The sequence below is a fragment of the Sminthopsis crassicaudata genome, chromosome 4, assembly GCF_048593235.1.
Source record: "Sminthopsis crassicaudata isolate SCR6 chromosome 4, ASM4859323v1, whole genome shotgun sequence".
Classification (NCBI taxonomy): Eukaryota; Metazoa; Chordata; class Mammalia; order Dasyuromorphia; family Dasyuridae; genus Sminthopsis; species Sminthopsis crassicaudata.
The window spans coordinates 60,172,138-60,185,342 of record NC_133620.1 but is presented as its reverse complement, the minus strand read 5'-3'; the positions used below and the strand labels follow the sequence as shown (position 1 = coordinate 60,185,342).

General features: G+C 34.6%; 1 protein-coding gene across 6 annotated transcripts in view; it reads right to left on the bottom strand.

Moving 5' to 3' along the window:
• The window catches only part of DNM3 (dynamin 3), a 562,491-nt gene that overhangs the window by 125,751 nt on the left and 423,535 nt on the right, over positions 1-13,205 (bottom strand). For all 6 annotated transcript variants that reach the window (XM_074308351.1, XM_074308353.1, XM_074308348.1 and 3 more), the window contains one exon: positions 5,366-5,477. In XM_074308351.1, coding sequence (XP_074164452.1) covers positions 5,366-5,477 — 112 coding nt within the window. The remainder of the gene's footprint in view (positions 1-5,365; positions 5,478-13,205) is intronic.

The window sequence follows — 13,205 nt, the reverse complement described above, 5'->3', positions numbered from 1 at the left end:
TTTACATGCTGGTGAGCTTATGTAGAAAGCATGCTCTATTAGTGTTGTCATATGAATGTAATATCTACTGAGTGGACAGAGACATCCAATCAGCACTATATTAGTGTTATGTCAATTAATATTTATAGGTTGCCCGTTTCTCTCCCACCCCCCAATCCTTAATTTTAATGAAATATTGCCATTTGTTTTAGTATGGAATTTGGTACATGGTGGCCCTATCAAGAGATTGTTATGATTTGTAAAGCATTTAACTCAGTCCTAGCATATGGCAAGGTTTAAAAAATGCTTGTTCTCTTCCCCCCCTTCGTGGAATACAAAAACAACTCACCAACAAGGCACTTCACAAGGTCTGCATTATAACAAAATGGTTCCTGAGAACAGTACAATAACTAGGGGATTTAATCCACTCAAATCAAGACTTGGGACAAATAATTTGAGTTCATTTCTTTGGTAATATTAAATGTCCACTTACTTTTCTTACAGTAAGAATGTACAGTTGCCCTAGCTTACAGAGAAACTTACTCTTTTATAACCTCCTGGACTCTAAAGACTTTTAAAATTAATCAATTAAAATCAAAAGCAGTTTTACAGCTTTAGTAGATATTGTAATGTGGTACAGAATCACCTAAAATCAAATAGAGACTTTCTATCTATACTGTTTTTGATCTATCACTTGTTTTGTATAACCTGGAGTCACAAATATGATTGGAATCCATATCTGAAGTATTAGGCTCATGGGGACATAATTTATAGCTGAAAAGAGATAATAACAAAAAATTCAAATTTTTGAGTGTCTGAGATTTCATTAATGTGGATATTTCATCTGTTGAAACAGAGCTACTCCTCTAGAATTTAGTCTTTGGTCTTTCAAGAATCTATCATTTGAGTACCTACAATTTTTCCAGCCACTGTGCTGTATGCTGGGAATCAAAGGAAAGGCAAAACAAAATAAAAAACAACCTACTCTCAAAGAGTCTGTATTATAATGAGGGAGGACAACAAGCAAACAGCTATGTACAGACAAAAACATGTATATAGTCAATTGGGGGAGTCTCAGAGGTAACACACTAAGATTAATAAAGGGAAACTGAGAAAGACTTCTTGTAGAAAATGAAACTTTAACTAAGACTTGACAGATGTTAGTGTTGCAGGCATGGAAGGGAATCAGTTAAAATTCTCAGATTTGGGAGATGCAAGAAACAGCAAATTCCTTGGAACAAAGAGAGACTTGAGGCAAGGAGAATAATTAGCAGGGTATTACAGTAGTCTAGACACAAGGTGAAGAAATCCTGATCTAGGGTGGTTGCAGTATCATGAAAAAGTAGAAGGTTATACACAAGAGATATTATAGAAACAAAAGGATCAGATGACTGACTAGATATGGAGCAAATGAGAGAGAGTAAGAAATCAAATATGATGCCTAAGTTGAAAGCCTCAATGGCAGGAAGATGTCAATTATAGGAAACTTGGCAGTTAAAGAAATTTTAGGAAGAGGAGAAAGTTTGAAGGACAAGATGATGAGTTCAATTTTGGACATACTGAGTTTTAGATATTTAGGAGACATCCAGGACAAGATGTCTAAAAAACAGTTGAAGACGGGAGACTAGACGTCAAAAGAGATGTCTAATTGTGTTGGACTTGGCTCTTTTCAGTGGTGCAGTGATTCAAGGAAATTCCCATAGATTTGTGATGGAAAGTGTCATCTGCATCCGACAAGAACTATGGAGACCAAATGTGAATCAAAGCATAGTAATTTCAGCTTTGTTGTTGTTGTTTTTGTTTGTTTGCTGTGTTTACTTTTTTCCCCTTTTGATATGATTTTTCTTGCACAGTATAACAAATATAGAAATATGTTTAGAAGAATTGCACATATTCAACCTATATTGGATTGCTTTCTGTCTAGGGGAGGGAGAAAACTTAGGAACTTAATGTTTTGCAAAGGTGAATATTGAAAGCTATCTTTGCATGTATTGGAAAAAGAAAAAGCTATTATAAAAAAGATAGATGTCAGAGCTGGGTAAGTAGTTCTAAGAGATATCTGCAAAAAGTTGATGAGTTTGCTAAGTGAAATGAGAGAGAAAGAGAAACAGAGAGATAGAGAGACAGAGACAGAGACAGAGAGAAAGACAGAGAGATACAGAGAGACCAAGAGAGACAGAGATGAAAATGGTTCATGGACAGATAGATATAGATGGATGGAAAGATAGAGGTGGATAGATAGAGAGATAGAGACAGATAAATGGATGGATGGACAGACAGATAAATAAAAATGGATGGGAAGAGAAAGGGGGAGAGAAGAGAGAGAAGGAGGAGGAAGAAGAGGAGAAAGAGACAGGAGGAAGAGAGAGAGAGAGAGAGAGAGAGAGAGAGAGAGAGAGAGAGAGAGAGAGAGAGAGAGAGAGAGAGAGAGAGAGAGAAGAAAGAAAAAGGACCTTGGGTCATACCCATAAAAATCATGACATAGATGAAGATCCAATAGAAGAGATAGAAAAGAGATGATTAAATAGGGAAAAGGAGAACTAGGGGAGAGAGCTGTCCCAAAAACTTAGAGAAAAGAGAAGAGGTAATAATAGCATAAAAGGCTGCTGAGAGTTCAAGAAGGATGAGAATTGAGGGAAAAAAACCATTAGATTAAAAAAAATAACAAACTATTAGTAACTTTTGAAAGAGCAATTTCAATTGAATGATGAGTTTCTGTGACAATTAAAACACATCTACATAGCTTCTTATTTAAATGTGAATGTAAAATGTAATAAATGTAAATACAAAAATATGTAAATCATATTTACATAGCTTTTTCTCACCATAACCTTTTGATGTTTGTAGTAAAAGCATCATTGTTTCGGTTTTTCAGGTGTAAAAACTGAGATTCCTAGGGCTGAAATAATATGGTTGTGGCCACTCAGCTCTGAAAGCACTGGACTCCAAGTTCAGGTCTTTGGACCCTGGGCCCAGAGTTCTTTCTACTATACCACCTCCAGAAGTGATAGAGAAGAGCAAGCAAATAAGAGAGAAATCACTGTACAATAGAATCTCAGGTCTATTAATTCCCATTTGTGAAATTTTATCTCTTCATGCTTAGTTTTGACATCATCCTTAGGATTTCCTCTAATTTCTTTGACATTCTTTACTCAATGTATTGTGCAAAATTTTGTCACTTGTTAAAAGTGCCAATGAATCTAGTGAAAGGCTTTCTAGGAAAGAAAAACTATTAAATAGGAATTGATACTTCATAGGCAGATAATGAAATTTATGTATCTTTTCAAAAACATCTTTCTAATCTAACAGGACTATGTCAGACAGTTCTTTTCACTTTTGTGCCACAGACACTTAGCCAAGCATATATTTATATGTTAAGTGCTTATATATTCTCATTGATATGTTCTGAGAAAAGATATTACCTGTGTGAATGTAAAAGTTTTTAATTTTATCCAATTAGAATTAAAATTATTAAAATATAGACTTTCATTATGTCAATATCCCTAACAAAAATGACAATTACAAAAATGTTTTTACTTTGAATATTTATTAAAATGTCATATTTCTACCTAGCAGTGCAAGACGTTTTTTTTTAATATGGACTATGTTTTAAAATTGTCATTATTTTATTAAGAAGGTAAAGAAAAAAAGGATATTTTACTTCATTCAAAGTCAAACTCACAGTTTTCTTATGTAGTGAGAAACTCTACCTGTTCAATAATAGTAAGTGTCTGGTAAAGAAATAATTTTGTCACTGAGAAACTGAGAAGTCAATTGGAAGCACACAAAGCAAATCAGAAGCACTTAGAAACAATATAGTTCTCCCAAATCCAATTATGATATATTCAATTTAGCATTCTAAATTTAAACTTCAATTTAGCAAATTTGAGTATATTACGTGCTAAGTATTGTGTTAAGCACTCATAATACTAAATACTCCCTGCCCTTAAGGGCTCTATACTTTTATGAGAGGCAGGATATGGGAAGTATACCATTAATATGATTAGTAGATCATAACTATCAATACATATTGATTAGCTGCAGGGTAAAGAGTGATAAAGGCAAAGAAGAAATTTAGGCAAAATGCTTTAAGAATATTTGAGGAGGAGGGCAGCTAGGTGGTACTGTGGATAGAGCATCAGCCCTGAAGTCAGGAGGCCTTGAGTTCAAATATGACCTCAGACACTTAACACTTTCTAGCTGTGTGACCCTGGGCAAGTCACTTAACCCCAACTGCCTCAGCAAAACACACACACACACACATTTAAGGAAGAAGAAAGCATTTTCATTTGAGAGGATCAGGAAAGATACATGGTGAAAGTGGCCCATGACTTAAGTCTTGAAAGATTTTGAAAGGTGGAGATGACAGCAGAAAACGTTCTAAGCATGCAGAGACAGCCTGGAACAAATGAATGGAGAAGGGAGATGTATAAGTAGAGGAACAGATAATAGTGTAGTTCAATGGGTAAGTAGAGGGAATGCAAGCAACTGTGAAATAGGTCAAGATTAGAATGTAAACAGCTTTAAATGCCCAGCTTAGGTATATATATTTTATTCCAGTAGGGCAAAAGTGGAGGATTGTTGGTTTTTTTGCTTTTTTTTTTTTTTCCAGAAGGAATGGTTAAGGAAGATAATTTTAGCAGATCTATGGCATATCGATGGGAAAAAAGAAAGACCCTGGAAGAAAGGTAATCAATTAGGTGGCTATTATAAATGCCCAGGAAAGAGACAATGAAGGTCTTAACATGAATTGTGGCAGGGTGAGTGGAAATAAGTAGAGAGATGTGAGAGATCATGAAGAAGTAGGATGAAGAGAATTTGTTAAATTAGGTATGAGGGATAGGGGAGAGGATAATCAAAGGTGATGCTGAGGTGTTAAATCTGGGTAAGCTAGAGGACAATGGTTGAATCAACAAAATATAAACTTCAGTTTATGTACTTGTATGCATCTACATCTAAGTAGTCAAAGCAAACATCACCAAACTGCATTTAAGTTATGATTTTATATTAAAATTATGTAAAATGATTTGTTATATTAAATGACATATAAAATCAATATGTCATTAATTCTTTCTAGGGCTGTAGCCCTATTTGCATCTATGCCTTATATATAATAATGCAGCAAGTATAAGCATGTACAGTTTACAAGGTAAAAGAGTTTGAATTCAAAACATTTTCTCTCATTTGACACTATGGTAAAGTGAATTTATTCAGCAAGTTTAAAGATCAAATTGCAAAACAAGCAATCCAAAAGTGAACATCTATGTTAAGTATAAATAACATAAGGCTTTGTTAGACAATAAAGATATTGAGAAAGATGTATTCCATCAGCTAAATGGAATATTTACTTAAATTTAGTTAACAAAGTCAGTCATATTCAACTTACTAAAGATTTGTCAGGATAGACACCAGCTCTTAGTAGAGATGCCTTCCAGCTATCTACATCTTCTTGGGAGTCACATGCCAATTCAAGAAAGCGATAGTCCTTATATACATTCCTGGAGGAAAAAGAGGGAAAGATATTGTTAATCAAATTCCTTTGGTAATCAAAATTTTAAAAATATTTTAAAGATTCCTCTTCTGATGACTCAGAGAGCCATCTCCAGTTCAGGCCCACAGCATCTTATCTTTACCACAACAATGGCCTCCTAATTAGTCGCCTCAAGTTTTCCCCATTCAAATAATTTTTCTAAAATGGCTCCTCTTTGCCTTTAGGGTCTAATGTAGAATTCTCTTTTTGACTTTTAAAGCCCTTCACAATCTACCTTTTAACTTTCTTATGTATTACTTTCTTTCTTACTTCTTTCTAGCTTTGTGGACCATCCTTACTGGCCTTTTGGGGGCACATAAAACACTATCTTTAATTTTCTTCTGAACCCCATATATGTCTAGAATGCATGTCTTAGGATTCCCCCTTTCCCCTTGAAGTACAGTTCTAATGCCACCTTCAATTGGAGGTCTTTTCTGATATCCCCAGCCATTACCTCCTCCCACCCTTCATAACCTTATATTTGTGTTGCATAAATATATATGCTTCTTGGAGTCAGAAAGAACTGAGTTCAAATCTAGTCTTACACACTTACCAATTGTGTAACCTTGACCAAGTCATTTAACCATTTTGTGTCTGTTTTCTTGTAAAATGGGGTTATTAGTACCTGCTTCCCAGGGATATTAAAAGGATAAATGGAAATAATATTTGTAAGTGCTTATGCTATATAAATGTTGGCTTTTACAATTGTTATTTGAACATATTAATTTCCCCTAATAAAATGTAAGTTCTTAATCTTCATATTTCCAGTGCCCAGCACAACACTTGTATAGCAGGTTCTTGATAAGTATTTGTTGATTGACCATATATCAACAAATGACAAACCAAGATATATAATGTACTGATTCAATTGTATGGGAACAAGAGTCATTTTTCATAGCTAAAATGGTCGAAATATATAAGTAATACACACACACACACACACACACACACACACACACACACATATATATATGAAGGAGAAAAAGGTACACTAAGGTACTGTTAATAGAGCTATGAATTATTGGTCCAATTTTTCTGGAAAATGATTGGGAACTGTGTAACTCAACTTACCTTTTATCATTTATCCACACTGAATGTACCATTATTAGGTTTGTTACCAATATGTACACAAGTACTTGTGGCAATTCTTTTGTAGTGGCAAAGAATTGGAAACTAAGGTGTTCATCAATTAAAGAATGGATCAATAAATTATGAGGAAGCACATGAAACAGTGCTTTGCAGATCTTAAAGCACTATGTAAATGTTAGCTTTTATACAAATGTAACAAAACATTTTTGCAGTGTAAGAAATGATATAAGAAATGGGGAAGAGCTACATAAACTGATGCAGACTCAAATGAGCAAAACCAGTCTAGCTATTTTATATAGTAATGGCCATAACATATAAAGACAAAAAACTCTGAAAAATTCAAGAATTCTGATCTGTGCAATGATTTGCTATGAAGCCTGATATCTACACCTGACATAGGAGGTAAAGAACTCAAGTTGTAGAAGAAGATGCTTATTTTCAGACTCCAATGTGGGAATTTTTTGCTTAACTGAACATTTGTTATAAAGAATTTTTTTAATTTATGCAGACATAAATTTTGTATGTGTTTGAGAAGTAGGAAGAAGAGGGGAAATATTACTTTTGATTACTAAAAGTAATTAATGAATTACAGAGAAACATATGGTTGTCATATATGCTTGCCATTGTTGTGGAAAATCTCCGTGTGTGGCATCCAAATCAATGGAGGACTTCATGGAAGTGGGAACATGGAAATAGTCTGTTTGTAGATTATTTATTCCTTTGGCTCATTTCTTAAAGGCTCTGGAGTTTCCTAAATGAAATCTGAAATTATTCAAAAACCTGGGGAAAACTGGATGGATAAAAATAATGTTTTGTAGATTATGTTAATGTTTGAATATTGATTCAAATGATTGAAGAGTTGAACCTATGTGATTGATTTTATAGTAGTACTTATATCTTAACCTGTATATAGGTAATGAACTAGACACAAAAAAATAACAGAAAGAAGAAAGTGATAAGGATTGACTTTAGGAAATTTCACAGGGCTTTAAATGACTTCAAGCTTTCCCCCCCAAAAAAGACTAACTTTTAAGACAACAATATCCTTCCAGTGATGCTATATGACAATGATGTATGGAATGCATATGCTCTGAAAAAAATGTATAAAATCACTCAAGTACAATGGAGATGCTCACAATAGGTATAAATAGGCTACTTTACTAATGAAGAATTAATTAAGTGATTGAAGGTGGATAAAGGATCCCATCATAGATGTATGATTGGAAAAGATAGCAAGTCTGTCTTGTGGCAAGAATGAAGAATGGCTAATGCACAAGCCATGTGGTCTGTTGAATTTACACAATGTCCATGGAGGAAGGCCACTAGCAGGCATGTGGACCTCTGTGAAGGAGTTCCAGAAGCATATGGACATAAGCTGCATAAACTTCAGAGGGTCATGGATGGATTGTGAGATAAATCATTGGAAGGAGGGCCTACATTAAAGAGATCAATGGGTATAAATGCCAGAATGGGACAAGAATTACATAAGACAAGGAAGCATGGAGAAGTTGGAGTATGCATCAGTGAAGTATACCTCAAAAGAGTGTTTTTAAAGATTCATCAAAGATGTTGAACTTTCAGTTAATTCTTTAAATTCAGGTTATCATCAACCCTCACTAGACTATTGAAATAATTTTCCAGCTGGACTCAGCTTTCCAATATGCCTTCTTTTCTATTTTCTTACAGACAACTTCCAGAATAATCTTCCTAAAGCTCTAGCTTGAGAAAGACTTTTGCCCATATTGTTCACCTATTGCCTATAGTATAAAAAACAACTCTTTAGTTTGATATATAAATCTACCATAATCTGAGGCTACATTTTCAGAAATATCACACTTCTTTTTCATGTTCCAGTCAAATCGATCTCCTTGCTGTTTCTCCAATTTAATATTCCATTTTCTATCTTTATGCTTTTGCTCGGGCTATCCTCTATGACTGGAATGACATTCCTCCTCTTCTTTGCTTTTTTAAATTCTTAGCTTTCTTCAAGATCCAACTTAGAATACCAGTCTGTAGGGAAAGCATTTTTCCTGCTTTCCATAATTGAATGCCTCTCCCTTCTCAAAAATTCATGTATATATTTAACTGTTTATGTGTTGTATTCCTCACATGCCAATGAAATTGCAGGTCTAATTTCTCTCCTCCTAGTCTCACACCTGGGGTCCTGCTGTAGCCTACTGCAGGTTGTGTCTCCTGCAATAAGTATCTTTCCACTTCAGTACATTCCTCCATCAGGGGACCTATGGGGAAAGCACATATGCAAGGAACACATGTGACCAGGAAACGGTGATAGAAAAAAAAAAACAAAAAACTAGCACTTCTATCAGCAGGTCTGGATGTCTTCTTTTATCAAAATAGACTTTATATCTTCTGGAAATGGTATCCTATTTCTTTCTGATCCCTGCGAGGAATTATTGGGGCCAGGCAACTATTCTTCCCACCACTTACTGCATCTCCCCTGTTCCCCACAAGGCTTTGTAGCTCAGCTGTTCCATAATGTTCCATAATAATTAGTTTTATTTTATCTTCAGTTATCTACTTATGTAATATTAAGTATTTCCTAATGTGTAATGATTACCATGGGTGTTCTAGTTAGATATTCTTTTCCAAGTTCTCTCAACTAGCTATTTAGCCTCAACTATTATCTGTGGGCAGATACTATGCTTAATTAATTTCTTTGCAGAGGAGGGCTACAGCCTTTTAAACTTATCATTCTGTCTCAGTTATAAAGTTCAATTAATATATTGTCTTTAGTGACTCATGGAAATCTGCCTTCCATACCCAGTGAAAAGTCATGATAAGATGACAGAAATATTGATATTAGAAACTTTCTCCCCTGAACTGGAGAGGTATAAAGATCTTCTCATCCAATAACCCAAAATGCTCCTCCTCAGTCAGGCTGCTCACAGAAAGTCACAGATGGTGATTTCCACAATTCAGTTTTCTTCTAGCTTATGATCAGAAAACGCTTGTATTTCTTCTTATCATGCTCACTGACTAGATAAATATCTCATAGCTTGCTCAAACAGAACAAAATTAAGTAATATTTTCTCTACCATACTCTCTTGTTCTATTCCAATGACAAAGAATTAGATGGTAGGAGAGGACTAGAGAGTCTGATGATTATCTTTATCTCACTCTCCTCAGCAAGAAGGCACAGTTTAGTCTCTCTGTTCTCCATACAGCTATCTATACTGAGGATTCCAAGGCTATACTTTAGACTTGATTTTCTGAGACACAGAGCTATACTTCCAAGTGCCTAGACCTACTTGAATAAACTCAATGCTGACATTATCTTTATCCCTAACCTACTCCTGAATGAATAATTTCAGCCAAAATACTACCATTCACCTAATCTCCCAAGTAGTCTGTGATTCTTTGCTAACCTATTTTAAATAGCTTAATTATTTTTCTCCAATCCTCCCACCCGCAAAAGCAATCAAACAAACCCTCTTTTATTCAAAATATAAACTTTCAAAAAGTTGAAAGTCAGAGAGGGAGGAATGGGTGCATATTATCTTCCTACTTGATTCCATTGCTATATAGTAACTCTCTTACCACCCAGGCACTTTGAGATTTACGAAGTGCTGTCTTCACAACAATCGTATGAATTAGGTAATATACACATTATTATCATCACCATTTTGAGATGAGAGAAGTAACAATTATTGATAAAAGTAACTTGTCCATGGTTCCACAACTAGTGTCAGAATTAGAATTCAATATTATGGAATATAATTGTTCTGGAAGAAATGACCAACAGGATGATTTCAGAAAGGCCTGGAGAGACTTACATGAACTGATGCTGAGTGAAATGAGCAGGACCAGGAGATCTTTCCCTGGGAGGGAACTCCAAGCTTTTGTTGCAGCAGTAGCAATTTGTTCATACACTCCTATGGGGTAATTAATCTGTGCTGAATTCTCTGCATACTGACTTTCACCTGCTAGTTGGTCTCCTGGACTCAGAAATTAGGGTGAGTACAAAAATAGACAAGGCAATTTTGTTAAAGGGCTAAAGTAGTACTTCAGCTAAAATGGGACAGATGTTTAGAAAACAGCTTTCTTTTCCAATTCAAGGAAAATGTGTAGAGAGCATCTTCAGGCTTATGAAAAGCCAAGGTTGATTATAATTTGGGAGCAGATCACTGAACTTTTAGAAACTGTACAGTACACATCTCCTTGGTTCTCTAAGGAAAAAGAATTGGATCTAGAGAAATGGAAATTAGTAGGAGAGCAACTATGTGAATACTACAATTCCAATCCAGACTCAATTTCCAAAGATACACTTTATACATATAATTTACTACAACTGGCTTTAGGAAATTATATAAGTTATAGAATAAGGAAAAAGAAGAAAGAGCAGGAGAGGGAGGTTCCAAACAAACTAGGTGAAAAAGATAAAGAATCAGATAAGAATAGAGTTAAGTACAATTCTAAGTGTATTACTTCACAACAGAGGCCATCCCCTGACCTACTTCTCTCAATTAACCTTTCATAGGTGGAGGGAGAAGGAGGAGGAGGAGGAGAGGCAGTGACACAATCAGCACCACCCATGAAGCAGCCTATGACAAGATTACAAAAGGCACTGGTCAAGGCAAAAAATGAAGGACAGGATGTATCTGATTTTATAAATGCATAACCTGTGATGGAAGAGCCTGACTCTTCAAGTCAAAAAAGGAGAAGATGCACTCCTTTCTATTTGGAAAAAAAATCAGGGATTTGAAAAAGGGTTGCACTCTTTATGGGACTACATCGTCTTATGTTAAGATGTTACTAGAGAATTTGGCTTATGAAATTTCAACCCCCAGTGATTGGAAATCCATAGCAAGGACATGTTTAGAACTTAGACAAAACTTGTTGTGGCTTTTGGAATATCATGAACTTTGCAGAGTATTTCCAAAGAAATAGGCAAACAGGAGTTAATATACAAGTCACCTTTGACCAATTAGCAGGTGAAAGTCAGTATGCAGAGAATTCAGCACAGATTAATTACCCCATAGGAGTATATGAACAAATTGCTACTGCTGCAACAAAAGGGTGGGGTTCCCTCCCAGGGAAGGATCAAAAGGACGCCTTCACAAAAAATAGAGCAAGGTCCCAATGAGCATTTTGAAAAGAAGCACAAAAGGCAGGGGACTTTTAAAAAGCCACATTGGGGAAAAAAGAAGATTCATAGAAGGGACTAACTACTCCTTAGTGTGGTTCAAATAAGCTGTTGTTTTAATTCTGTTTTTCTCCAAGTAGAAAAATCTTTGTCCTGGAAATATCAGAACAAAAAGTGGAAATAGAGAGTTAATACATATAATGAGTAAGAAATTGATTACAGAGTATCTAGTTATTCTTATGAATTTAAATCCACCTGGCACATATTTGTGAGTATGGAAAGAACTGGAAGATATGTTTGCTAGGACATTGTCAATGATATTGAAAAGCTAGTGGACAATGGGATAGATGCTTCAGGACTGGCAAAGGACAAATGTAACCCTGTAAAGTAAGGAAAACAAAATCTATAAATCATAAACCAATCAGCTTGGCAAAATTTTTAAGTTGAATCATTGAAGAGATGGTTAGTGAACATCTAGAAGATACAAGAATGACCAAGAAGGGTCAGCATACTTTCCTCAAGAATGGGCCATACCAGCACTTGAATTCTTATTTTTTGTTACAGTAACTACAGTTACAATTTTATTACAGTAGATTGTTACAGTTACTAGACTAGTTATTAGTTACAATCTCATACTTTTAATGTGAAAGTGATAGAGAGCTATGGATTGAACAATAATGCAATCAGATCAATTTAGGATACAACTAACAGCAATAGGTAGAAGTTCACAAAGGAACTTGGACTTGATGTCAAAAGTGTCATCCTAATGATTAGAGCTAGCCAAGAGTTAAAACATGCTGACTCAGGAAATGGTCATTTCACTCTTATTAGAAGTCTTCAACCAGAACAATAGAAATTTATGTTTATTAGTTTTCTTTTTATTCTTGAGATAAAATGCTTAAATGTAGTTAAAAGTCAGAAAAATCTTAAGAAAAAATAAAATACTAAAAACTTCTAAGATCTTAGAAATATGAGTAATTATTTTCTATCAGTTATGCTTTCCATCTTTATTTCAACTTCCAAAAAAATCATTTGCTATAATTTGATTTCTACAGGATGTAAAAGTTACTGGTAGTGAATGAAATAAGAGAGAAAATCCTTTTTCTTATTACTGCTGGAAGGAGAAAATATTAAAGAGAGGCAATATTTTCCAAAGTAATACCAGTCTTTCTTTTGGGTTTGTCATATCTTTACTGTTGATTCACAAATTAAAAAACAAGGATTATTTTAAAATGAAGTTCTTGAATAATGCTCATAGTTCATGATATTGGTGGATAAAGTATTCATACCTATGGAATTATAGATCTTTTGAGGTAATGAAGAATTGTAGGTCATTGCAGGTTTTTGATCTTAAGGAATAATGTGATAGAAGCAGAATTTTATGATAGTTAATCTTTTGGTTACACTAGAAGCATCAAAAACAGATGGCCTGAGGGCCCACACTATTTTTGAGTATGAACTGAATTGTATTAAGATCCTAACTGATTATAATGTGTTGATTTA